This window comes from Haliotis rufescens, unplaced genomic scaffold (assembly GCF_023055435.1).
Source record: "Haliotis rufescens isolate VD_foot unplaced genomic scaffold, xgHalRufe1.0.p SCAF_78, whole genome shotgun sequence".
NCBI lineage: Eukaryota > Metazoa > Mollusca > Gastropoda > Lepetellida > Haliotidae > Haliotis > Haliotis rufescens.
The window spans coordinates 1,548,678-1,576,658 of NW_025964370.1; the positions used below are offsets into that span (position 1 = coordinate 1,548,678).

General features: G+C 39.5%; 2 protein-coding genes and 1 long non-coding RNA gene across 3 annotated transcripts; 2 read left to right on the forward strand and 1 right to left on the reverse strand.

Moving 5' to 3' along the window:
- Window positions 1-413: 413 nt before the first annotated feature.
- Window positions 414-26,811, forward strand: LOC124126526 (NEDD4-binding protein 1-like). Its single transcript, XM_046489982.2, has 6 exons — window positions 414-834; window positions 6,189-7,693; window positions 9,597-9,830; window positions 16,540-16,647; window positions 20,335-20,469; window positions 24,613-26,811. The coding sequence occupies exons 1-6, from the start codon at window positions 643-645 to the stop codon at window positions 24,983-24,985; spliced, it is 2,547 nt and encodes an 848-aa protein (XP_046345938.2). The 5' UTR covers window positions 414-642; the 3' UTR covers window positions 24,986-26,811.
- Window positions 9,842-13,459, forward strand: LOC124126527 (putative nuclease HARBI1). Its single transcript, XM_046489983.2, has 4 exons — window positions 9,842-10,914; window positions 11,419-11,531; window positions 11,695-11,806; window positions 12,182-13,459. The coding sequence occupies exons 1-4, from the start codon at window positions 10,494-10,496 to the stop codon at window positions 12,568-12,570; spliced, it is 1,035 nt and encodes a 344-aa protein (XP_046345939.2). The 5' UTR covers window positions 9,842-10,493; the 3' UTR covers window positions 12,571-13,459.
- LOC124141853 lies at window positions 13,453-15,080 on the reverse strand. The gene is made up of 3 exons (XR_006862088.2): window positions 14,943-15,080; window positions 13,881-13,949; window positions 13,453-13,544 (listed from the first exon to the last, which is right to left on the reverse strand). It is a non-coding gene; the product is annotated as an uncharacterized LOC124141853 (long non-coding RNA).
- Window positions 26,812-27,981: the final 1,170 nt, after the last annotated feature.

Consider the following 27,981-nt stretch of genomic DNA (forward strand, 5'->3'; position numbering starts at 1 on the left):
TGTTCCAGTCTCGATTATTTACAGACCGCCGTCACATGGAGCTAGATCTAGCTAGGTGTAATATTGCTGACCGAATGCAAAAGAACAAACAAACAAAACAAACATGCACGATAGGAGTATAGTGTGTGTACAGATAAATAAAACAGAATATTACTATTTTCAAACCTTTTTTACCAACCAGAACAAACAATAGGTAGCGTAACGTTTTATCCGGAAAGGCCTTTCGTTATAAACTCTGCAGCACTCACAGGGATCGGGGAATTCCCTTGCCGATCCCTACACTTCACTGTAGTGAGTATGGTGAGTGATAACCGGGCCGTAATAAACCTGTCTCCGTCTCGTGATATCCCGTGTTGAGGAAGCGCATAGAGATTCGGGAACCAGCTTAAATAGAATGTCTGCGCGTGCGCACGAAGAATGGATATGACATCAGGAACGGAGGTTGGGAATTCCAGGATTTCAGTTACTTCGTTGTTTACATCGAACTTTGATAAGTTTTCGCTGCATATTGTAAAAGTTCGAAATAACACACATGAATAACACGCGACAAGGTGTGTACGTTATCAATACTGTCTATAGATTATGAAAAATATAGTTTTTGTGTGAAATGAAGTGATATATAGAGTGCTCAAACGACAAATAATGTCCGCAACGGAAAGTTCTGATGAATTCATCGTTTGTCATGATAAGGTCGGGTTGATCGACGCTCTGAAAAGCAAAGTAGAAAGGTTGTACGGCACAAGAGTTTTCTTTCACGAAGTATCAAATGACGGTGGCAAGCAAAAGAGATGGGTTTCCGTCACAGGAGGAAAATGGGACAGACAGAATGCAAAGGTGACTATGGGTAAAAATCTCAAAACAGACCCATTTTCTTATTATCAACTAGCCAAAATAAAAGTGTCCTTAATATAAGTTTTCTCTTGATATTAGAGAAAATGATACTTGAGAAGTACTTTCTAGATCAGTGCAGTGCATTAATATGTTTGATTAATTAGAAAATAATTAATGAATTAGCCTAATCCGCTAGGACATTCAACTCTGTTACGTATCACAAAATGGAAAGTATTTTTAATAGCACTAGGTTACTTTGAAATATGAAATCATATTGACCAATTAACTTTAAGGATGAATACAATTCAGTGTTAATATAAATGGAAACTTGCTAAATAAAATGTATGCTTAAACAATTGTAAGTACTCCATCCATATTTCAAAAGTTTGCCAAACAACAAAGTCATTTGAAAGACGGTATCCAAAATATGGTATTTTTAATCTTTTGTCACAACATATATTACCATTAATCCTAATCTAAAGTTAAAACTCATGAAAATATCAAAGTTTTTCGGCAATTGTCAAACACTGTCAAAAGAGTTGTCATCTATATAAAAATCCTGACGTAACAAAGTTGAGTTTGTTGTAACGGAGTTGTAACTCATACATTTTGTTATTGCTACATAGCATAAAATAAGAACCTTTTCACCCCTTTTGAGATGAAATGTGAAAATACATGTACTGTATTGTGTTACTTGCTAGGACTTTGGTACTCAATCAGTCATGCCAGAGACCATCTAGAGAATCTATTATATGGTCTCTGGTAATGCCTTATAAGCCAGTTACTGTGGTAATGACATACAAAACTAGGTCTACTAAATTACCAATGTTCAACCCTTTGTATATATATATAAGCACAAAAACAACACTGTGAGAAAATATGTACGAGTTCTTCCTCTCCGTTACGCTTAACAGCATTACAGAGTTGAGTGTTACGGAGTAGAGAAACATTACTTTTTATGCCTCGTATCCCACCATGCTTTGCATTTTATAGATCTATAGACAGTATAAAAGAGTTTAGATTTTTTATTCGGTACTTCAGGCCACCGGCCCATAATACAATGGAAATATACTGTACATATATTTGCATGCTGAGTAGATTTAATAATGATTTACCGTTCAACACTATGTTTCCGTTCAAATATTCATGACTTGGAGGAGAAATTTACCTATGCTTTTTATAATTTGTTCGTTTTCAGCTGACAAGTCTTATAAAATTCTCAGTAGAGGGTGGTGATTAATGTGTCCAAATTGTTTTTGATAATTATATACTGATAGAAGTGCTTTCCTTGCCTCTGCTGCTAGACATGCTTGGGCCATGGTCCAAGATAACTTTGGTGAGAAAATAATTCCTAAATATCTGTTCATGTTGACAACTTCTATCTGATGACCATTCTCAAAAACCACTTTTCATAACTGAGAAGAGAATCTCCATTCTGGAATACTATTATTTTAGTCTTATTCAGATTGACTCTCATGCCAGTATCGTCACATAATTTCTCCAGGGTCTTTATTTTCTTTTGAAGCTGTAAAGCAGTATCAGAGACGGTTGACACATCATCAGCAAATAACAGAGCAAATACATCAGGGATATGAGTAGATATAAACACACCTCTACCACCTTCTTCCTCCAAAATTGAAACTAACAGATTAAGGGATATGATGAAGATCTGAGGGCTTAAGATACACCCCTGACGAGTACCCATGGTACACTTGAAGTATGGCGATAGTCCACAATCATTTCTCACACATGCACATAGTGTTGAATACATCTGAATTATAAAATTGAGAAATTTACTTTTAACTCCCAGTTGAAGGAATCTGTTAAATAACATTTTGTGGTTCACACTCTCAAAAGTTTTTGAAAAGTCTATGAAAAGACAATAAAACCTTCCATTTCTCTTTGATAAATATTTGTTGACCATAGCTTGTAGGGTAAATATCTGGTCAATAGTGGAATAATTTTTTCTGAAGCCAGCTTGAAATTCAGATATAATATTGGTGTTATCACATCAATGTTGAAGTCTGTTGTTAACTACTGTTGTAAGAACTTTACACAATGAATTTATCAAGGAGATGCCTCTGTAATTATTTGGGTCTGAGAAGCTGCCTGATTTGTGTAGGGGACAAATAATATTCTTGCCCCAGCTACTAGGAAATATACCACTGTCATAAAGTTTATTGAATAGTTTTGTTAATAATGGTGAGATATAGTTCTTAGTTGCTTTAAAGAATTCGTTAACTATGCCATCTGGGCCAGGAGATTTGCTTGTTTTGAGCAATTTCAAACTTGCATTAATTTCCTCTTGTGTAAACGGGTAATTTAATTCACATAAATAGTCCCTGTCATCTGCATCTGTGTATTCCCAAATTGGGTCACTGTAGTCATAGCTGCAGTCAGAATTACAGTTCAACAGGTTATTAAAATGTTCAAACCACTAATCTACTGTTATGTTGGAAGGATTCTTATGATTTACTCTGCAGGATTTTAACACTTTCCAAAAAGATTTTGAATCATGTTCGGATGTACTGAGCATTTCCCTCTGTTTATGGCAATAATCTTCCTTCTTCAAATAAAATGTTTCTTTAAATTTCCTTTTACATTCTATATATATAGCAATATCCTGTCCATATTTCCTATGGAGCCTTAGAGCTGTATATTTCTTTTGTTTTAATACTTCCAGCTGATCATCCCACCAAGGTGGCTGTGGTGAAATGTCAGTTAGCTTACTACCTTTGTACACTTTTTTAAACTCGTCTGCAGCACTATGGTAAAGGTCTGTTAAAGTATCTACACTGTCTTCTACATTTTCTTCAATCTGTTTGTATATACTGTCACAGTATGTTAAAAAGAGATCTTGGAAATTCACCATAAATGATTTACTGTAATATGGGCACCATGTATACTTGGTCCATCTTTCTTGCTGAGCTGAATCTTGATGGGCTTCATTACCAATATGACTATTATTAAAAACATCGGGGTTGCTGTTGGATTCCTCAGAGTAATTAAGTGGAAAGTCAATAGTACAGTAAAGAGGGAAGTACTGAATTTGTGTGTCTGTCTGTATGTATGTCTGTATAAAAGAGTTTAGGCATAGAAAATAGGGCAGGGACGAGCCCCAATCTACCCCCCCCCCCCGGTACCCGCTGTAGGTAAAAAATGTCAGATTGGGAAACTCTCAAAATAAATGTAGGTACATGTATTAACGGAACTGGTGTCATGCATACACTGAAGTTATATCATTATGCAAACATATAAAGTCAGAAGGAATGTGTGTCTAGTCAGAAAGTTATGTGAACATTTGTCACTTAAAGTGTAACCATAGTGTTCTAGATAATTTTTGCCTTAAACAATGTAATAACCACAGGTCCTACTCAGTACCCACCTGACCCGAGTTACCCGTCCCAGCCCTATTAGAAAACATACTGTACCAGAGACATCTTGATGTCATTAGCTTGAACATTGTCCATAAATGTGGCATCTATCTATCACCAGCAGATGATCTTCATAGACATATTGCCAAAAGAGGAAGCATATGAGAGTTATCTTCCATAGCACAGTTATTTTTTTAGTACGTTGTAACAGAGTCGAGAGCTTTTTGCATGTTTTAATTTGAGTGACATCTTTTTTTCCTAATTTTTTTTTTTCAATTAGGTTTTAGATAATAATGATAGGATACATGTAATTAATGTTCATTTGAGTATCTGAAAAATAAGATATGTTACATTTTTATAATATTTAGATCAGGGACAGCCATGTTTTAATTAAATCCAGGAAAATATTTCCTCATAAACAAACAAATATTAACTTAAAAGAACATTTTATTAGCATTTTACATTTTAAGAAAGGTAATCTACATGATCTACTTGTGAATAGTCTTGAAAATGAAATCAAATATCTTAAAATACATTTCTGCCAACAACCTACTGTTGTACAGGTCGAGTGGGAGATTTTCACCCGTATATCGGGTAGCAAACCAACTGATACAACTAGGCCTAGCTAGCTGATAAATATTAAATGTTTCGACATGTGAAGATCTGGGGTAGAATAGGTCTTCAGCAACCCATACTTGCCGTAAAAGGCGACTATGCTTGTCGTAAGAGGCGACTAACAGGATCGGGTGGTCAGCCTCGCGGGCTTGGTTGAAGCATGGCATTGATCACAATTGCGTGGTTCAATGCTTATGATATCACTCACTGGATTGTCTGGTCCAGACATATAGCTGGAATATTGCTGAGTGCGGCGTTAAAAAACCAACCAACCAACCAACCAATGAAATGTTTCAAGCTCTGACGTCATATGTTTTCAGACAGCCATTTTATCAGGATTACTTGCGAACAGCAAACTGTTGTGATTGTGAGAATCCGTTGGACGCGAACTTGCAAACTTCAGATTGTTATCACGACAGCTAACCGAGTAAACTACATCCACGCTGTGAAACCAAATAAAATTTCCCTAGTCATGCATACAATGTTACGGAACTGAACATAGATGGTTAAATAGGTGACAGCCTCTTACGAAGGTTAGGGGTAGGACTGGTGTCTCGTGACTTTAGTCTACAGACTCTTATGAGTGATCCCGATGGCATTTTGTACTTGTCCCATTGTCAGGAATGAGCCGATATAGCCCAAACTGAAAATGTCTCCAGGCGACGGCCATCGTACTTGCATGAATGACATTTTATTTAATAATTCATTGGGTGATTTTTGTAAGAGAAGAGTGTAGTAGGGAACACTGTAAGGGTAATGTGAATAATAGTAATGAACTAGGGAGGCATCAACATGGCTTGTGACAACACACGGGGGAGTTTGCTTTTGAATCAGTATTGAATAAATGTAGCGGGTGAAAGTGGCTTGTATGAATGTTCCAGGACAATTTCAAGTAGCCAAAATATTTGTCACTAAACCATTTCACCCTGTTTTCTCAACATTTTTGTTTAAAGAATGTTAGGAGCAGCTATAGAATCTATAATAGCCACTAAACGGGTACCTAACCCTAATGATTGTAAAGCTAGGTTTGATAGATTGTGAAGGGGATCCAAGGACTAAGGATAGAGTTTGGGTAATCCAATAGCCACGAAACTGGGACCTGACCCTTATGATCGTAAAGGGGTGATCGATTGTAAAAGGGATTGCAATACAGTCTTGTGCATCGTAAAATATTGTCGTAAAAGAATAGTTATGGAACTGAAAAACTGAGAACTGGGGGCACACTACTCTGGTGTCATATGTCCAATGGCCCATGTCTTGCTTTATCATTACGCGTAACGAAATCCACCTATTTGATTGGTCCAAGTGACTGTCCTAGTGTTTCATATTTGGTAATATTTCTAATGACCTGTACTTTTCATTTTCCAGAGTTACATTCTTGGCCTAAGTGACCCAGAAGAAACAAAGGTCATTAAGTGCTCTGCCGACTTTCTTGACGAAGAAATTCTTGAAAACGTAGAAAAAAACACAAATGCTGTGTTGATAAGACAATCTTCCGACAGCATCAAGATCAGTGGTAATGAACTGGCCGTTACTCTGGCTCTGTCAGCCCTGGAGGAACTGACCGGGTGTAGCAGTGACGCCATTGAAGTGGACAGCCCTGAGATCACTTCCTGCAATGACCCCAGTTCCCAGAATGCCAAGGGCAGGGCTGCCTCTCAGAGACTGGATGAGAAGTTGGAGGAGACGTTTGGAGAACACAGTGGGTCACTCCACTACCCCGACAAAATCAAGCGGGTCTTTCTGGAGGTGGGACAGCGTCAGACGGAAGACGTGTCGGACCAACAGCTCCACGGCTCAGGTGTTAGGAAAACAGCATCTGAGGTTATTGTGCGAGCGAGAGGTGAAGATACAAGAAAGGTATTTACTGCTCCAGTATGCCGGAAGAAATCATCAGATGAGGTTGATGAACTTTTGGGGAAGACAATGGAAGATGGCGTGTCTGGTAGGAGACCTAGTGAAGAGGTTTCCACGGTGACGAAGCAGTTCACATCAGCAGCACACATTAGTCCGAGAAGGAAAGGTCAGGGGTCAGATGCTGAAGAGCTGAAGGGGTTTGCTGCATCTGTTGGTTACACAGATGAGGAGATTGAGGAGGGGTTTCTTTATGCTCCCCCACCCATGAAGCCAGCCGATTTCCTCAGTCTGTTGATGAAGGTGAAGGAAGGGAAGGAGAGGCTGGGCGTGGGGACAGATGCCAGCCAGGCTGGTGCTGAGGAGTTGAAGGACGATGTGGTGTGTTTGGATGACGACATCATGATAGTGGAGGATCATTTCCAGTGTGACGAAGACAAACAGACAACTAAAGGGGCCAGCAAACAAGGGGGTTTGACACAAAGGGATAAAAAGAAAAATGAGCAGAAGCAGAAAGACTTGGAAGCAGCTTTCCGCCAACAACAGAGCAGCGGAGACAGGACAAAACAAGTGAAAGCAAAATCACCAAAGCACCAAAGTGTTTCAGGCACAAAACGAAAATCAGATCCAGATTCGGATCAAGAACAGACTTGTGTGATGAAGCTTTGGGAAGCTGCACCAGACTTGCCTGATAGGATGCCTCAGATCCCACCCAGACAACAGAGACTTGTGGCATTGGCACAGGATGCGCGACATACGGCACTTGATGCATCAACACGGGTGGTACCTCAGGTACGACACGAGGCACAGCAGAGAGGAGGGGGTGCACCACAGCAACAACAGGCAGTGCCTGTTCCTCTCATGTCTGTCAACATGCTGAGAGTTGCGCCCCCTGTTGCTGTCCCTGTGCAAGGTTACAGTACATCAGATGGTTTGGCTCCAGGATCTACACAACAAAACATTCCCACAAAGGATGCTCTTCGTTACGTCATCATCGATGGGAGTAATGTTGCCATGTTGTGAGTGCAAAACAGTATCTGCCTCGTTTTCGCTTATGATGTTCAAATTTCCTATACCATTGTGCAGAAAAGTTCCATATCTCAAGAAAATGTCTTTACGTAACTATGATATCAAATTTACATGATATTGTTGCCATGGGTACAAAATACCAGAACAAATCACCACCTCCGTAGTCTAGTTGTAGAGCATCAGCCCGAGAGCAGAAGGTCGTGGGTTGGAAACCCGGCCACGTCATACCAAAAGACATTAAAAGATTGTACTTGTTGTTACCCTGTCTGGCGCTCGGCATTAAGGGGCTAAAACAAGGACAAGGACTGGTCGGCACTATACTGTGTCTGAGTGGGGTGCCTCATGGTATCTCAGTGGGCTACCACACACACGCACGCACGCATGCACGTTCATGCTCATCGCTTTATAAGTGAACTAAACGTGGACGCGACCATGAATTTAAACCCCTATGTCTATCCATTCCCTTTCATCTCCAGACTGTTACCAATCTGTTACCATTGGGCACGCCAGAAACCTAGGATTGTGGATTCAAATCCTGTTTTGTCACAATTATGTTAATAGGTTTGTCAGCACCTTTCCTGTACTCATGCGTTCTATTTAAGTCGTAAAACATGTGCATCATTCAGGCTTTCCTCCCGCATTATGCTGACACGCCGTGATATAACTCGAATAGTGTCCAAAGCGGCATTAAACCCACCTCACTCACTCACTCACTCCCTGCAGTGAACTCAGCACTTCTGCCACAGGCCAGCAAGATGTAATGATTCGTCAAATCTTACACAGTCCATTCAACAAATGTTTCATCCTTGTCATTTTTGAAAGGTCCTCAAGATAAACATACAAACATATGTCATGGAATAGGTGAACTGTCATTCAGAAATATCCTAAAACATTCCAAACTATTTCCATTTGCATATTTGTCCATCGTTTACAATGGTTGTACATCCATGTGCAGACATCAAAGCCCTACAGAAATCTAGTGATATTTTGATGTTTATCATGTTGTGTTTATAGATATGTTGTCATACTGTCACTGTCGCTGGTGTAGTAGCACATCCTATTTGATATCAGAGCATGTGAAGCTTGAGTTAAACGTCTTGGCCAAATTACCTTCCTTTGACTTTGCCAATCTGAGCAGAACTTTCGATTCATGTGCATAAAGAAGAGGGTCAGCAAGAAGGCGGGCACAAGTGATGCCCATGGGATGCCTACTTCTTGACTAAATATCTTTCCCCAAAATTGTACACAAATGTCTTCAAAGAGGAAATCCTGCATGTCACATATTGTTTTCTGAGATGGCATTGGTTTCATTTTTTGACAAATTGCTCTGAATATAGATATGTGACTTGTTGATGGCCACCATGTGTTGTAACAAAAGCCCCATGGATCAAGGAATCAAGTTTTCCCCAAAGCTTGTTGTGTGAGATAGTAGTGTACAAAGTGGAAAATCAGATTTTTGACAAAACTGAACTTGGTTCTTTTTGAGATTGTCAAAAGTCAAGCAAATCCTTTGAGTTTTTGAGAATACACATGGTATTTATTCCACTTGTCTCAAATAATTTATGGGAATATAGAGAAAGTCCTTCCTTGTTTGTTTCATCGTTGAGACAGGGACTTGGTGGTACAGTTGCAAGACCCAGCATCAGCTCTCTCTGTACGGATATATAGGGAGCTTTGGAATCCAGTACAAAAGTGGAATGGACGGACATGTCTTCAGGTTTTTGAGTCAAGCCAAATGTTGATAACTGATGCATGATTTTGGCAGAATTCTTTCTCAGTTAACATACTGGCCTAACGTGTGGCACTATGTGATCTGTCACCTGTACCAAGTTCTCTGATCAAACAAGAACGGGCTGTGCCCAGTTACTGATGCATTGTGGGGCTTCTTTCCAGTCACGGCAACAGCAAGATCTTCTCCTGTAAAGGTATCCAGATTGCTGTTGACTACTTCCTGGACAGAGGTCACAAGGTCACAGTGTTCATCCCCGAGTGGCGGAAATACAGGAACTACCATGACAACAAGATCCGAGACCAGGACATCCTGCTGCGGCTGGAGGAATCAGAACACCTGGTGTTCACTCCATCCAGGAAGATACAGGGGAAGCTGGTGGCAAGCTATGACGACAGGTAGGTTGTGATGGCTAGCAGAGTCAGTTAGGGACACAATGTTGTTAAGATCCTATTCTTTACTCCAATATTATCCTCTTTGTTTGAAGATCTGAGGACGTCTTCGGAGGTCGCATCAGAAACTTTCTAATCATCCAAACAGCATCAAGGCTTCTAATTTCTCGGTACAACTAAGCGAGGCATTCAGACAAGCACATCTGATTTCTGCTTCTCGTTCATCAGAAACATATAATCAGGTAGTTCTGAATGCAAAATATCAAAGCGGGTCTAATAATGTGGATATTATATAAATCACCGTGGCATCTACACCAAAGAGGAGTACTATCGTGGGTGTATTTGTGTTCTGTATGCTGAGGATTATAGAATCAGGGTGGTTAAAGAAAAGAAGCTGAATCATTTTATGAAGCTAGCATCTAACTGGCCCAAGAACCCACACAGCATTTATTTAGATGAGGTAGTCACAGATGATCAGGCCCCGATTTCTCGAAACAAACTTTAGTTCAAAAACACACTTAAGTCTGAGTTTTTACTCAAATCTGAGAAAACTCAGCAAAATTCATTTCTCAAACCAAACTGAGTTCAATTTTCGACTCAAACTGAGTTCGAAACCACATAAAACTTAAGTAAGCCTACATGGTAACTTAAGTTTTTATTCGGACAAAAATGGCGATTGCTAAAAGACGTAAGCGGAGATTGAGAAGGAGACAGGTTATTTCCAGGCGGCTTACCGATCGTGAAAACCCACTGGAATACATGTCGGACGATGATTTGTTCCTTAGATTTAGGTTTCGGGCGGAAACGATTCTTTACATCGTGTCACTCGTGTCCAACAGACTGCAAAGACCAACTCAACGTAACAGCCCCCTTCCACCCTTAACACAGGTACTTGTTACGCTAAGATTCCTTGCTACGGGAGGCTTTTATTCCCTCATTTCTGACTCCTTCTCGGCAATATCTGCACCATCGGTCTTCCGGTCTGTCCGAGATGTTTGCACCAGTCTATGTTCAGCTGCTTACCAGTTTGTGAGGATGCCGACAGGATCAGACGCAGACACCACAAAACAGAAGTTTCACAAAATCGCAGGTAATTCATCGACCTTTCAACCGTTTTAACATTACGTTATAAAAGTAAGGGGGGCATAACTCTAAGTGCAAGTTAGAGCAATGCTAAAATCCGGAGTTTAGAAAACGGAAAACGGCATTGTTTTGAACAGACATAATAGTTCCCTTAGGCTACATTCTGTAATTGTATAGTGTAAAATGTTCAGGTATGAATCAATATGAAATTACCATCCACCATCATCCTTTTAACCAATAAAAATAATAAAAAATAAGAATGTTTGGTATGTTTATCAAATAATAAATCATTAACAAGTATTTGAATTATCTGACATTTTCAAAAGTAGTGTGCATTGACCTTGATCATATCAGTAAGTTTATTCATAAAGCTGAAACTTGATATGCTTATTTGAGTAATATTTACAAGTATTTTGCTGTTCCATATTATGTTCACTTCATTTAGGAGGATGAATGTTTTTACACAAATACAAGATTCCAACCAATTAAAAATAAAATCATTTTCTTTCAGGATTTCCAAATGTGCTAGGATGTGTAGATGGCACATTTGTAAGAATCATAGGCCCAAAGGTGAATGAAGGTGACTACCTGAATCGTAAAGGCTATCATTCGATGAATGTTCAGGTATGTATATAAATGGTTCACACAAGTTATGTATTTATTAACACCAACAAAAAATTAAATTATGATTACATGATACCTAACAAATAATGGTAATTTTATGTCATTATTTACAAATGAAAGTATATTTCAGTACCAATGAAAACGGGCCTCTGCTCCCTTTCAGATGATCTGTGATGCAGAATACAGATGTATCAACTGTGTAGCAAAATGGCCAGGAAGTGTACATGACAGCAGGATATTCAGGGACAGCAGAATCAGTGTTGCGTTTGAAAATGGTAGGTATCACATTTGATTACCAGACTTTGTAGTTGCTATGAACATCGGTACAAATGACTCTTAAAAAAAAATACAAGTAACGTGAATATTTCTCAAAGCTGGTTTTGTCAGAAATAAATTATGATCACATAACCACTGAAGTTGTTAAATATTTCTTGAGCTGGCATGTTGCAATGTTTTCATGAAGAAATGTAAAAGCACCATTCACGATATTCTAGCATCCTTAGCAGACAGACAGCATTATGATGTGAAATACTTAAGTTCTCATTTGTATAGTGTGATCATGTCTATCAATTTATCTCCCCTGCCGTTCCAAATATTATTTGGGTGACAGAATTTCATATGTCATGTGTTCTTATTTTTGTATGTTACAGGCACATACAAAGTTTTTTTGTTAGGGGATTCAGCCTACCCCTGCAAAACCTACCTGATGACACCATTCCTCTCTCCAGCATCTAGAAGTCAAGAAAAATATAACTGCTGCCATGTCCGAACCAGAGTTTTAATAGAACAAAGCTTTGGCATCTTAAAGCGGCGATTTTCTTGTTTACATAGTGGCCTTAGAACATCACCAGAGAGGGCCTGTCAAATTATCACAGCATGTGTAGTACTTCACAACATAGGAATTGATAGGAAAGACATAATTAATTTGCATCATGAACCCTCTGATGGAATGGAAAATGCCAATGTCAATGTCAACATTGCTAATGACTCGAGTGGTGTTAATGTCAGAAATTATATATGCGAGTCATTCTTTTCATAAATCTATTTGATGTATGGAAGGTAAGATTTAGTCTCCATACCTGATGCTTGTTTTAATGAATGACTAAAATGTTCATTCTGTAAGCAGATACATCTTATGAACTGAGGTGTGAATTTGATGCATGAATAAATATGTGCATCATATGTGATTATATATACATGTGTAATTGTGTACCAAAATGTTTGATTTGTGTAAGAGGATGTGTGCATTATTAAGTGTCCAGTTGATGTGGTATAAACCAACTGTTTCCACTGAATTTTATCTGTATAGATGCATCTGTAGTAATGAAAGATAAGAACATTTTTGCATGACTAAAATGGTCAACATTTATTGAAAGAATACCTCCAATAGTTTGGCATATTTCATGTGAATGGACAGACAGACAGCACACATTCATCTGTCCCCCTTCCACTTCATAGCAGGGGATAGTAAATAAATCCACAATAGTATTTCAAGTTCAACATTTATTAACAGTAAAACATTAATAAAAATCAGATTATCTCCCTTATCAATGTTATCAATGTTATCCATATTACATCCATTCCAATAAATTGATCAAATTGTTTTGGGGGCCAAACCAAATATATGAGTTCAGTTGAAAAGATTAGGTTACATGTAATGCTATTGAACTCAAGGATCAGGAATATACCTGCTCATCATCACACAGGTTTTCATTTCCCTTAAAGTAAGAGTTCATTGAAGGAAATTGGCAAAAGTAGAGTTGAAAACAGGCTTACATTCAGTAACACAAATTTAGGGCAAACAATGAAAAACTAGCTTGCCAATATTTACTCAGTTTCTTCTCATATCTTCATTATCTAATAAGAACATTTCCCTTGTTGTGTGGTTATTTCTTCCTCACAAACGTTACTTTTTTTCCCGCTTGTACATGTTGAGGCCTCGGTTACTTTTGGCGCTGTATGTAGTATCCCAACCAGGGATATTAAGACATCCATGCTCCTGTCCCTGCAACACTGATGCAAAATCATATACTGCATATCAGTAGTCTGGACAAGTTGATGTGGATCACTGAATATATATATTGAGAATGTTATAATGATTCGCCTGTGATCATTGCTTATGAATCTTGTATTGATAGTATGTAAGGATGTCCATGGCCACCGACAGGTCATACCAGCATAAGATTCATTTTATGAGTCCCATGCTGAACTTGTTGGTGTGTATTGAACTGGTTGCAAGCAAAAATTTGGAGGGAAAACTATTTGTGGTGAAGGGGCAGCTTGTATTTCTGCAAATACATACAAATACATCTACTTTTATACTATTGACATAAGATTATAATGTCTTACCATTGTCACAAAAGGCACTTTCTGTTGGTGTCACTGCTTCTAGGAGTAAAACTGCAGCTGAATCCCCATCTACAGCACAATAAGTAATGCAACATTAGCACATATGCAAACATGTACTTAACCCTACCTCTGATGGTTTATACCTGTTTGACTGCACTGGCACTACTATACATATTAGCCTTGAATAAACCTGTCGTCTGTAGACTGCAGGAGACGCCACCCAATGAAATATTGTGTTGTTGATAAATGTGTTATGTAAACTTGAGATAAATTAATCAGAACATAATGTCTACATTTTCAATAAACAGTTCCATCACTTAGAATACAATATGTTCATTACCAGTATACTTCGGCATTGTATCAATGGTCACGCAAGACTAAATAATCTTATGTATGTATCATAATTGTATTGTAACATGTCGCTGTTTCTTGTAAAAAATAGGAGGTATTTTAACATATTTCTTATAGTGAGTTATGAGTGAATAATACAAGGGAAGATGGGGATATTTATTTATGAAAATGATGAAAACATTTATGAAATTGTGAAAACAATAATAATTAATAGCAAGTTGCATACAAAATACAAAAAACAAACAGTATCATTTGTAAACATACATCTCTGTTTCAAGTACCATATTGCTTCCTGACCTCATCTGCAAATATTCACAAATAACTGTATTTTCTGGAATACGATTTGCTTCATTTCAATATACAATTTTCAAATATGTCATTCACAAATTATCCAATATTTTCGATTATTAAAAAAATTCTCACTGATATATGTACTTTTACTAAAATAGGCTACTGTAACATTATATCATTCATTTTCAACAACATCATTAACAAAGGCAGGTCCAGAATTTAGAAAATTGGTGAGTTTTTGGCAGTGTTAATTATTATGAGGGCTATGAATACGTGTAGCCATGATGGGGTCCGACAGTCTCGGCTGGGATGCGTGTAGACATGCTATGGTTCTCGTTTTTAAAGGCTCAGTGTATCCAGCAAGGTATTTCGATTTCTACATTCAATGTTACATCCGAATATTTATGTGCATTAACTTACGCATTTAGGACCTCGGTAATCTGCTCCCGACGACTGCTCCTTGTTCTTTGCGCCAATGCCGCACCCCTTGAATTTTCCAAAACAGCGATCGTGTCGCATATGAACTCCTTCAACAAGTAGCTCCCTCTCCCCCTCGGTCCAATTCGGCCTCCTCTTGCCACCATCGACATTAAACCGTCGTGTCTCGTACGTTGACACTCATGTGCAGACGGCAAAGTGTTTACGGTCCAGTGTTTACATTGAAAACGGAAGTCAAATCTCGCGCCAAGGCCGCTTACATCACATAAAAAAAACCAACTGAGATCGGACTTAAGTCCTGAGTTAAAAACTCAGCTGAGTTTGATTCGAGAAATGCAGTTGAGTAAAAAACTCAGCTGAGTTTTTTTTGCAAACTCAGTTTGAGATTTGAGTAAAAACTTAAGTTTGTTTCGAGAAATCGGGGCCAGGTCTCACCTGTCCCCACCTCCTATGGAGATGTCATGACATCGGACAATACAGGGGAACTGGTGGCAAGCTGTGATGACAGGTGGGTTGTGCTAGCAGGGCCAGGTAAGCTATGATGACAGGTGGGTTGTGCTAGCAGGGCCAGGTAAGCTGTAATGACAGGTGGGTTGTGCTAACAGGGCCAGGTGAGCTGTAATAACAGGTGGGTTGTGCTAGCAGGGCCAGGTGAGCTGTAATGACAGGTGGGTTGTGCTAGCAGGGACAGGTAAGTTGTAATGACAAGTGGGTTGTGCTAGCAGGGCCAGGTAAGTTGTAATGACAGGTTGGTTGTGCTAGCAGGGCCAGGTAAGCTGTAATGACAGGTGGGTTGTGCTAACAGGGCCAGGTGAGCTGTAATAACAGGTGGGTTGTGCTAGCAGGGCCAGGTGAGCTGTAATGACAGGTGGGTTGTGCTAGCAGGGACAGGTAAGATGTGATGACAGGTGGGTTGTGCTGTGATGACAGGTGGGTTGTGCTAGTAGGGCCAGGTGAGCTGTAATAACAGGTGGGTTGTGCTAACAGGGCCAGGTGAGGTGTAATGACAGGTGGGTTGTGCTAGCAGGGTCAGGTAAGCTGTAATGACAGGTGGGTTGTGCTAACAGGGCCAGGTAAGCTGTAATGACAGGTGGGTTGTGCTAACTGGGCCAGGTAGGCTGTGATCACAGGTGGGTTGTGCTAGCAGGGCCAGGTGAGCTGTAATAACAGGTGGGTTGTGCTGTGATCACAGGCGGGTTGTGCTAGCAGGGTCAGGTGAGCTGTGATCACAGGTGGGTTGTGCTAACAGGGTCAGGTGAGCTGTAATAACAGGTTGGTTGTGCTGTGATCACAGGTGGGTTGTGCTAGCAGGGTCAGGTAAGCTGTGATAACAGGTGGGTTGTGCTGTGATGACAGGTGGGTTGTGCTGTAATGACAGGTGGGTTGTGCTAGCAGGGCCAGGTAAGCTGTGATAACAGGTGGGTTGTGCTGTGATGACAGGTGGGTTGTGCTAGCAGGGTCAGGTGAGCTGTGATGACAGGTAGGTGAGTCCAAGTCGTCCATCCTGACGTCAAATCTGAAAACTGTTCATTTATTTTATGAAGTCATCTTTGCAGTTTGTCTTCATTTCTGTCAACAGATATATCTTAGGATTAGCTGAGAAGGAGGACTCGGTGATACTGTCCAATGACCAGTACCGCGACCTCATGAAGGAAAAAGCCAGCTGGAAGAAAATCATTGAGGAAAGGTAAGAACTGGGGGATATACTCATAACATCATGTAGAATACATCCTACTCATAACATCATGTAGAATGCAGCCTACTCATAACATCATGTAGAATACAGCCTACTCATAACATCATGTAGAATACAGCCTTCTCATAACATCATGTAGAATACAGCCTTCTCATAACATCATGTAGAATACAGCCTACTCATAACATCATGTAGAATACAGCCTACTCATAGCATCATGTAGAAGGCAGCCTTCTCATAACATCATGTAGAATACAGCCTACTCATAACATCATGTAGAATACAGGCTACTCATAGCATCATGTAGAAGGCAGCCTTCTCATAACATCATGTAGAATACAGCCTACTCATAGCATCATGCATAATACAATCTACTCATAGCATCATGTAGAATACAGCCTTCTCATAGCATCATGTAGAATACAGCCTACTCATAACATCATGTAGAATACAGCCTTCTCATAACACCATGTAGAATACAGCCTACTCATAGCATCATGTAGAATACAGCCTACTCATAGCATCATGCATAATAGAATCTACTCATAGCATCATGCATAATAGAATCTACTCATAACATCATGTAGAATACAATCTACTGATAGCATCATGTAGAATACAATCTACTCATAACATCATGTAGAATACAGCCTTCTCATAACATCATGTAGAATACAATCTACTCATAGCATCATGCATAATAGAATCTACTCATAACATCATGTAGAATACAATCTACTGATAGCATCATGTAGAATACAATCTACTCATAACATCATGTAGAATACAATCTACTCATAGCATCATGTAGAATACAGCCTTCTCATAACATCATGTAGAATACAATCTACTCATAGCATCATGCATAATAGAATCTACTCATAACATCATGCATAATAGAATCTACTCATAACATCATGTAGAATACAATCTACTGATAGCATCATGTAGAATACAATCTACTCATAGCATCATGTAGAATACAGCCTTCTCATAACATCATGTAGAATACAATCTACTCATAGCATCATGCATAATAGAATCTACTCATAACATCATGTAGAATACAATCTACTGATAGCATCATGTAGAATACAATCTACTCATAACATCATGTAGAATACAATCTACTCATAGCATCATGTAGAATACAATCTACTCATAGCTTCATGTAGAATACTGCCTACTCATAGCATCATGTAGAATACAATCTACTCATAACATCATGTAGAATACAATCTACTCATAACATCATGTAGAATAAAGTCTAGTCATAGCTTCATGTAGAATACTGCCTACTCATAGCATCATGTAGAATACAATCTACTCATAACATCATGTAGAATAGAATCTACTGATAGCATCATGTAGAATAAAGCCTACTCATAACATCATGTAGAAGGCAGCCTACTCATAACATCATGTAGAATACAATCTACTCATAGCATCATGTAGAATACAATCTACTCATAGCATCATGTAGAATACAATCTACTCATAGCATCATGTAGAATACAATCTACTCATAGCATCATGTACAGAGCTCCAAATAAGCTTTTGTTGTTGTTGGTATTTTACCCATGCATTTTAAAATCATTGGGTATCAGTAATTCTATCTGGGTATTCAAATTTCTGTTACGCACTAGTTTTTACACATGTGGGTATTTAAGTTAAATAATTAAAAACACTATTCATCTAGGCCCTGCAAACTGGTTTCATGTGGGTTCGAGAGCTTTATAGGACTCAAAATACCACGATACTTCCACAAGAAAGTGTGATGGCAAATGATCATGATGTAACTGTCATCTCGGACTATGGCAATCGAATGCGCAGGGTTACTTCACAATATTTTGATGATACGCACAAGTTTTATTTTTGTAGCGTATCTGTAATGTTCGTTGCGTATTTGATACACTTTGATTTGATTTTACTGCGTATTTCTGCATTTCTGATGCGTATTTTACGCAGATACACAGCTTATCGGGAGCTCTGATGTAGAAGGCAGCCTACTCATAACATCACGAAGAATACAATCTACTCATAACATCATGTAGAATACGGCCTTCTCATAACATCATGTAGAATACAATCTACTCATAGCATCATGTAGAAGGCAGCCTACTCATAACATCATGTGGAATACAATCTACTCATAGCATCATGTAGAATACAATCTACTCATAGCATCATGTAGAAGGCAGCCTACTCATAACATCATGTAGATGGCAGCCTACTCATAACATCATGAAGAATAGAGCCTACTCATAACATCATGTAGAATACAATCTACTGATAGCATCATGTAGAATACAATCTACTGATAGCATCATGTAGAATACAATCTACTGATAGCATCATGTAGAATACAATCTACTGATAGCATCATGTAGAAGGCAGCCTACTCATAACATCATGTAGAATACAATCTACTCATAACATCATGTAGAATACAATCTACTCATAGCATCATGTAGAAGGCAGCCTACTCATAACATCATGTAGATGGCAGCCTACTCATAACATCATGTAGAATAGAATCTACTGATAGCATCATGTAGAATACAATCTACTGATAGCATCATGTAGAATACAATCTACTCATAGCATCATGTAGAATACAATCTACTGATAGCATCATGTAGAATACAATCTACTGATAGCATCATGTAGAATACAATCTACTGATAGCATCATGTAGAATACAATCTACTGATAGCATCATATAGCCACAGTTAACTGGATGAAGCCAGATGTACAATAAGGATAAGGATTAAAAAGGTTGTGACAAGCTGATTTGATGCTTGTTGAAAAGTCTTTTGCTTAATTACATCTTCACAGGCAGGCAATATGTAATACCCTTGATCTCTGTTAGTGAAAGGTCTGTGATGGTGGATTTCTAGAGCGTCTGAGTTTCCTTGTAGTGAGGGGAGTTTTGTTGAGGGGAGATGATGCCAGTCTTGGGTTTAGGGGGATGGCTACTAGCTGTGCTACTTGTTATCTATTAAGGTCATCTGAGTTTCCTTGTAGTGAGGGGAGTTTTGTTGAGGGGAGATGATGCCAGACTTGGGTTTAGGGGGAAGGCTACTAGCTGGCTACTTGTTATCTATTAAGGTCATCTGAGTTTCCTTGTAGTGGGGGGAGTTTTGTTGAGGGGAGATGATGCCAGACTTGGGTTTTGGGGGATGGCTACTAGCTGTGCTACTTGTTATCTATTAAGGTCATCTGAGTTTCCTTGTAGTGAGGGGGAGTTTTGTTGAGGGGGGATGGTGCCAGACTTGGGTTTAGGGGGAAGGCTACTAGCTGGCTACTTGTTATCTATTAAGGTCATCTGAGTTTCCTTGTAGTGAGGGGAGTTTTGTTGAGGGGAGATGATGCCAGACTTGGGTTTTGGGGGATGGCTACTAGCTGTGCTACTTGTTATCTATTAAGGTCATCTGAGTTTCCTTGTAGTGGGGGGAGTTTTGTTGAGGGGAGATGATGCCAGACTTTGGTTTAGGGGGATGGCTACTAGCTGTGCTACTTGTTATCTATTAAGGTCATCTGAGTTTCCTTGTAGTGAGGGGAGTTTTGTTGAGGGGAGATGATGCCAGACTTGGGTTTAGGGGGATGGCTACTAGCTGTGCTACTTGTTATCTACTAAGGTCTTATGCATAAAGTGGAACCCTGAATTTGTTTCAGATTGCTGATGTATAGATTTGTGGGTGATCACTTCATGCCGGCGGAAGACCCGCTTGGAAGGCACGGACCGATGCTGGATGAATTCCTGAGAAAACATCCACAGGCTCCACGAACAGGCGTTCCAGCACAGCCAAGGTAAGGGTAGTAACAGTAGGTAGAACAGCCATAGTTGTAAGGGGAGTAACAGTAGGTAGAAGAGTCACAGTTGTAAGGGGAGTAACAGTAGGTAGAACAGCCACGGTAAGGGGAGTAAAAGTAGGTAGAACAGTCACAGTTGTAAGGGGAGTAACAGTGGGTAGAACAGCCACGGTAAGGGGAGTAAAAGTAGGTAGAACAGTCACAGTTGTAAGGGGAGTAACAGTGGGTAGAACAGTCACAGTTGTAAGGGGAGTAACAGTGGGTAGAACAGCCATAGTTGTAAGGGGAGTAACAGTAGGTAGAACAGTCACAGTTGTAAGGGGGGTAACAGTAGGTAGAACAGTCACAGTTGTAAGGGGAGTAACAGTAGGTAGAACAGTCACAGTTGTAAGGGGAGTCACAGTAGGTAGAACAATCACAGTTGTAAGGGGAGTAACAGTAGGTAGAACAGTCACAGTTGTAAGGGGAGTAACAGTAGGTAGAACAGTCACAGTTGTAAGGGGAGTAACAGTAGGTAGAACAGTCACAGTTGTAAGGGGAGAAACAGTAGGTAGAACAGCCATAGTTGTAAGGGGAGTAACAGTAGGTAGAACAGTCACAGTTGTAAGGGGAGAAACAGTAGGTAGAACAGTCACAGTTGTTAGGGGAGTAACAGTAGGTAGAACAGTCACAGTTGTAAGGGGAGTAACAGTAGGTAGAACAGTCACAGTTGTAAGGTGAGAAACAGTAGGTAGAACAGTCACAGTTGTAAGGGGAGTAACAGTAGGTAGAACAGTCACAGTTGTAAGGGGAGTAACAGTAGGTAGAACAGTCACAGTTGTAAGGGGAGAAACAGTAGGTAGAACAGTCACAGTTGTAAGGGGAGAAACAGTAGGTAGAACAGCCACCATTGTAAGGGGAGTAACAGTAGGTAGAACAGTCACAGTTGTAAGGGGAGAAACAGTAGGTAGAACAGTCACAGTTGTAAGGGGAGAAACAGTAGGTAGAACAGCCACAGTTGTAAGGGGAGAAACAGTAGGTAGAACAGTCACGGTAAGGGGAGTAACAGTAGGTAGAACAGTCACTGTTGCAAGGGGAGTAACAGTAGGTAGAACAGCCACGGTAAGGGGAGTAACAGTAGGTAGAACAGTCACTGTTGCAAGGGGAGTAACAGTAGGTAGAACAGTCACAGTTGTAAGGGTAGTAACAGTAGGTAGAACAGCCATAGTTGTTAGGGGAGTAACAGTAGGTAGAACAGCCATAGTTGTAAGGGGAGTAACAGTAGGTAGAACAGTCACAGTTGTAAGGGGAGTAACAGTAGGTAGAACAGTCACAGTTGTAAGGGGAGTAACAGTAGGTAGAACAGCCATAGTTGTAAGGGGAGAAACAGTAGGTAGAACAGCCATAGTTGTAAGGGGAGTAACAGTAGGTAGAACAGCCATAGTTGTAAGGGGAGTAACAGTAGGTAGAACAGTCACAGTTGTAAGGGGAGAAACAGTAGGTAGAACAGTCACAGTAAGGGGAGTAACAGTAGGTAGAACAGTCACTGTTGCAAGGGGAGTAACAGTAGGTAGAACAGTCACAGTTGTAAGGGGAGAAACAGTAGGTAGAACAGTCACAGTTGTAAGGGGAGAAACAGTAGGTAGAACAGTCACAGTTGTAAGGGGAGAAACAGTAGGTAGAACAGCCATAGTTGTAAGGGGAGTAACAGTAGGTAGAACAGCCATAGTTGTAAGGGGAGTAACAGTAGGTAGAACAGTCACAGTTGTAAGGGGAGAAACAGTAGGTAGAACAGTCACAGTAAGGGGAGTAACAGTAGGTAGAACAGTCACTGTTGCAAGGGGAGTAACAGTAGGTAGAACAGTCACAGTTGTAAGGGGAGAAACAGTAGGTAGAACAGTCACAGTTGTAAGGGGAGAAACAGTAGGTAGAACAGTCACAGTTGTAAGGGGAGAAACAGTAGGTAGAACAGCCATAGTTGTAAGGGGAGTAACAGTAGGTAGAACAGTCACAGTTGTAAGGGGAGAAACAGTAGGTAGAACAGTCACAGTTGTTAGGGGAGTAACAGTAGGTAGAACAGCCACCGTTGTAAGGGGAGTAACAGTAGGTAGAACAGCCATAGTTGTAAGGGGAGAAACAGTAGGTAGAACAGCCACCGTTGTAAGGGGAAAAACAGTAGGTAGAACAGCCATAGTTGTAAGGGGAGTAACAGTAGGTAGAACAGTCACAGTTGTTAGGGGAGTAACAGTGGGTAGAACAGCCATAGTTGTAAGGGGAGTAACAGTAGGTAGAACAGCCACAGTTGTAAGGGGAGTAACAGTAGGTAGAACAGTCACAGTTGTAAGGGGAGAAACAATAGGTAGAACAGCCACAGTTGTAAGGGGAGTAACAGTAGGTAGAACAGTCACAGTTGTAAGGGGAGAAACAGAAGGTAGAACAGTCACAGTTGTAAGGTGAGTAACAGTAGGTAGAACAGTCACAGTTGTAAGGGGAGTAAGTGGAGTAACAGTAGGTAGAACAGCCACGGTAAGGGGAGAAACAGTTGGTAGTTTCCTAAGTATTTCGTTTTTAATTTCTATATCCTTTGAGGTGTCAAACAATGCTTCGATATGTTTTTGTCAGTCGTTTTCTCTCTGTTCTTCCTTTCTTTTTGATAGAGGAACTATGGTAATTCTCTTTTGCTCTTTTTCATTTAATGTATAATAAGTATGCATCATGCTTTGTAGTTAATTTCCAGTATGAAAGGATTCCAAGAATGTATGTTGTGCTAAGCATTGATTATCCCACACTAGACTGAAATATATTTGGAGAAACATGTGTTCATTTCAAACATAATGCATCCTCATGGGGTGACAAAGGAAAGGGCAGTTCCTCTGACTTAAAGCAACAGGTATATTTTATTTATTAACAAACTATTTACTATTTGTTGTTGACCAGCGGGGATAACGGGGGTATGTGAGCTTTGCTCACTTCTTTCTTGTTTCTCTGGCATTTAGGTTGTTTAAGTTTTTATAGTTATACAAATCAATCTCCACAGATGTAGCAGTGATCTGACTAAAACTCATTGACAATATCTATTATTTTTTCGAAGAATGCTGGCGTGTCGGTATTTGGGCCGTACAAGTTGATTAGAGTAAATATTTTTTCTCAGGGTTGCATTTTAAGCGCAAGAAAATTACCAAATTCATTATCATGAACTTCTTTCAATATTTTAAATTCAAAGTTTTCTTCAAACATAATAGCTACCCCTCGGGCGTTACTTTTATAACAACTAAATATACAATGTTTTGATCCCCATTCTTGTTTAATTTTATTTTCTATGTTCTAAGTGAAATGGGTGTCCTGCAGGCAATATATATTTGCTTTGTTCTTTTTCAAATTTAAAAAAAACATCTCTACGCTTTTTGTTGTTGTTCAGGCCTTGGCAGTTTGTGCTGATTATTTTTATATTGTCAACCATTTTCTGATCTTGCAATGTCATAATTTTGCATGAGAACTCGATAGATGAGAGTATGTTGTGTACACGGTATAACAAGAAAGGAATAAAAAAACAAGAAAGTAAGAAACAGATAGAATTTTTATTTATAATCATATCCAAATGTATGATAGACCTCAAATATTATTTGTTACTTTTGTTAATAATTTTAAAGATGTTGCAAACACGGAACAATGTATCAAGTTGCAATTACAAGGGGTGATGAAACCTCCCTGTCTGTTAGGTAGGTTTTGCATATGTAATGAATCTAATCAATAGCTCTGTAGACAACTACACAAAAAGTATATCATAAATGGGATATTCCATGTGTCAAGTGAAATATCATGTTCCTCTCATTGAGTGATAGGGAAAGGAGGTATTTTCACGAGTGGCAGAGCCTTACATAACATCCCCTCTATTCGACCAGTTCTGTGTGTGTAGCCTTTCAGTATGTCTTCTATTACCGGTACATGTTTTCTATAATCTGTGATCTGTGTTCTATTTTCTATGCTCTGTGTTCTGTGACTGTCATGTGATCTGTGTTCTATAATTTGTGATCTGTGTTCTGTGACTGTCATCTGATCTGTGTTCTATAATCTGTGATCTGTGTTCTATGACTGCCATGTGATCTGTGTTCTATAATCTGTGATCTGTGTTCTGTGACTGTCATGTGATCTGTGTTCCAGGTACCCCCCTCCGGCCCAGTTTGGAGGCAGACAGCCACAGCAGGTTGTGAATGTGGGCAACCACTTTCCCATTGGACATTGGGGAGCTGATGGTGTCGCCCACCACCATACAGATCACCATGGCAACATGGCCAATGGGGGAAGTGTCTGGCAGACAAGGGGGAGACAACCACCGCCCCGAGTACATAACGCCGACAGAGAGGAGCCGCCAAAACGCATTCCTAGTGTCACTGAAGACTTGTTCTTACATTTGAAAAGTGTTTTTCCGGAAAAATCTCAAGAAGACTCCATCAGAAAAGTTTTAGATAACCACAGCAGTGAGACTGATTTGAACAGACTAACCAACTATTGCATGGAAGTGATTTTCCAGTGACATATATTGGTGGTGCATATTGTGTGGGAGGGAGATCCTGTGTGGTGCCCATGATTGTTGACCTTGATTGAATACAATTACCTGTGCTTATTAGAAGTATTTGATAAGGACGAGGATGCTGATGTAGGCGAGTTCACTCATAAAGGGACTAATTGATGATAATCTTAAATACTAGTTACTTCATGTTATTTATACTTCATATACTTGATGGTCTTCAGTGTTCGAGACATAGTGCTGTTGTGTGCAGAAACAGTATTTCGAACAACGCTTTCTTTTTATACACGTTTTACACAAACAGATGAAAGTATAGTGAAAAACAATACTAAAGTAAATTGATTTGAAATAAGTTTTAGGGAGACATGTATTTTGGAGGATTTTTTTCATTATTGCTTATTGAAATATTTTGTGTCATTTAACAATTGTTCATGGTATGGCTTTATTAATGACTCACAGTTATATACACCAAAATCGTTTCATATGAATTTTATATATTAGAGCTGTATATACAAGACATAATGCATTCCATATCTCACTTATCTGTGTACGTCAAATCTGACAGGCAGCAATTGTAACTTGCTGCACCGATGACAAATGAAGTGGTCTTGAATATTTATTGTGGGTACTTCTACAGGAGATAAGCTGACATCGTTACTCAATTGACTGGCCAATCCAAAATTGACAAAACATTAGAATTTTGTTTCAGCTTCAAATATTTAACTTTTAGAATGTGTGAGATTTCAGTGGTCAAGACGGAAAATTAAAAAGAGCTAAATTAATTTGTGTTTCTATCATTATGGTTGAATTGTGTAGCTGTGTGACACTATCAGCGGTTGTTGTGTATTACCCTGAACCCCGAGGACTTGTTTGTGTTTTATTGAGGCATAACTGTGTTGCCTTCTGTTCCTGCCACAGCGTTCACAGAGTGGTGTGTGCCTCCTGACCATTACTCCTCATGACAAAGTGAGTAGTGGAAATATTAACCTGGAATCTCGGAGCAGTATTATGTTGATGATTATTGTTATGATTTGTGGTAGTTCAAAGAATAGTGCTCTCTCGCCTTTGCTTAAAAGCATGGGATTTACAGGAATTTATTTAAACCTGCTCGGAGGTGGGTATTCAGCCACTGACAATTCAGAAGCAATTGTCAGACAACTTCCTAAATTTGAATGTTTTAGGGTTGTTAAGCTGTAAAAGTACTAGATATTGATATGGGTGACTTGAATTTTACTGACAACAGGACCAATAAACAAGAAGAGACTTTAATGTCTAGCATTGAATGAAAAATTAAAGACCTCAAGTCTCAATTTTGAATAGAATTACGTCTTTTTTCCATTTTGTCTGCAAGGCACCTAGTTTGGAAATCTTGATAAATCTCTGACTTTATGTTTTATTAAAATATTTTATGTGTGTAAAAACCAGAAGAGCGATGGAGTTGAATCTGCCACAAAGCTGGTTCAGTAGCAACTCTGTAAAACTATGTGAGGCCATTACTCTGCTGACATTCGAGCATCAGTTTGCTTCTTGAGGGACACAGAGGCTTTCCATGTAACACGCATGCTTGGGCTGGAGAGGCTGGGGCCAAGCCTGGTCAACACACAAACAGAAGTGTGGCCTTTATACATGCTGTTACTATTTGTCAGTGATTTGTCATGTCAGTGTCAGGATTCTCAATTCTACAGTAAGACAGGAGTTGGGTTCTGGAAGTAGACGCCAGCATTGTGGACTTTTCAGTTGAGAGGTATGCTGTGACAAGAAACAATCAGTGTGAAATTAATTGAAAATTCTGTTACGATTTCTTCTTTATTGAATAAAATAATGTTACCCAATAATGTTTTAGTTAATCTCTGAAGAAAACATGTAAAATGTTGTAACGGCCATCAGGCACAGGCCGTACCACAGAGAGGATGCATGCAGCACGTCTCACTCACCACGACTTCTTCGGAATGGGAATAAGCCTGAAACTTTTGCAGGGGAGATAACTTGTTGGGAGGTAACTCTTGTAGAACAATAGTTCCATCATGTTCACTGTGCAGAATTATGCGTTCATGGTGTTAAAAAACCCATCTGCATACACTGTGTTAAGTTTTTATATTTTTTAACTTATCCTGCATTACTCCGTATTGCATCTACTGCTGTCTTTTGACAGAGTGACAAACTGTGTGAGATCCAGCTGCTGAAGAAAGTTGTATCAACCGCCAGGAGGCAGCACCCCCCTCGCACAGTCCGCACGTGACCCGGAAGTCATGACGTCACTTCAAAACACATAACTGCTTTGTCACTTCCACTAAAGCTTATTGTTTCCCTATTTTGCGTTTTTCTACATTCATTGTATGCTGCTACATTGTTACCTGTTTATGGGTTGTTACCTTTAGGGTCTCCCATTCGTAATTTCTAACGTTTATTGCTCGTTTGTGGCTCTAGTCACAGTAATTTACAGGCGCAATGTTGTTCCCGCCATTTTGTTTCTTTCATGCCATTTTTGCCATTCACCACGTGGCCACATTATTTCGTGTTCTGCGTTTTGAATTCATTCTTTGGCTTGGGCAATACACAAAATATTTGTATTTTGTTTTGTTTAAAGCTTTGCCTTTTCGCTACCTTTTAGCGTAATTGTTTGCTCTCATAAACTTCAATAAAATACAAAATTTCCAAGTTAAGAATAAACAAAATCAAACACTGATCGAAGGCTGGCAGTTATTATTTCACAGGCACAACACAATGACTTGAAGTGCAGTAGATGGTGGTTTGTGAATGTGTCAACATCTACAAAGACGATGATTGTTCCCACTAAGGCTCTACTGTGTGAACTTCAACCAGTGACAATAGAAGACCTACCAGACGAGATGTTCAGACTCTGAGAGGTGGATTAACGACATTGAGCTGGAGGAAGATGGACTTAACCTTGATGAAGTTGCACGGGGACTTGACGTTATAAGGAGGTATGGTGACATCTACTCTAAACATGATAAAGATCTTGCAGATACCAACATGGTCAA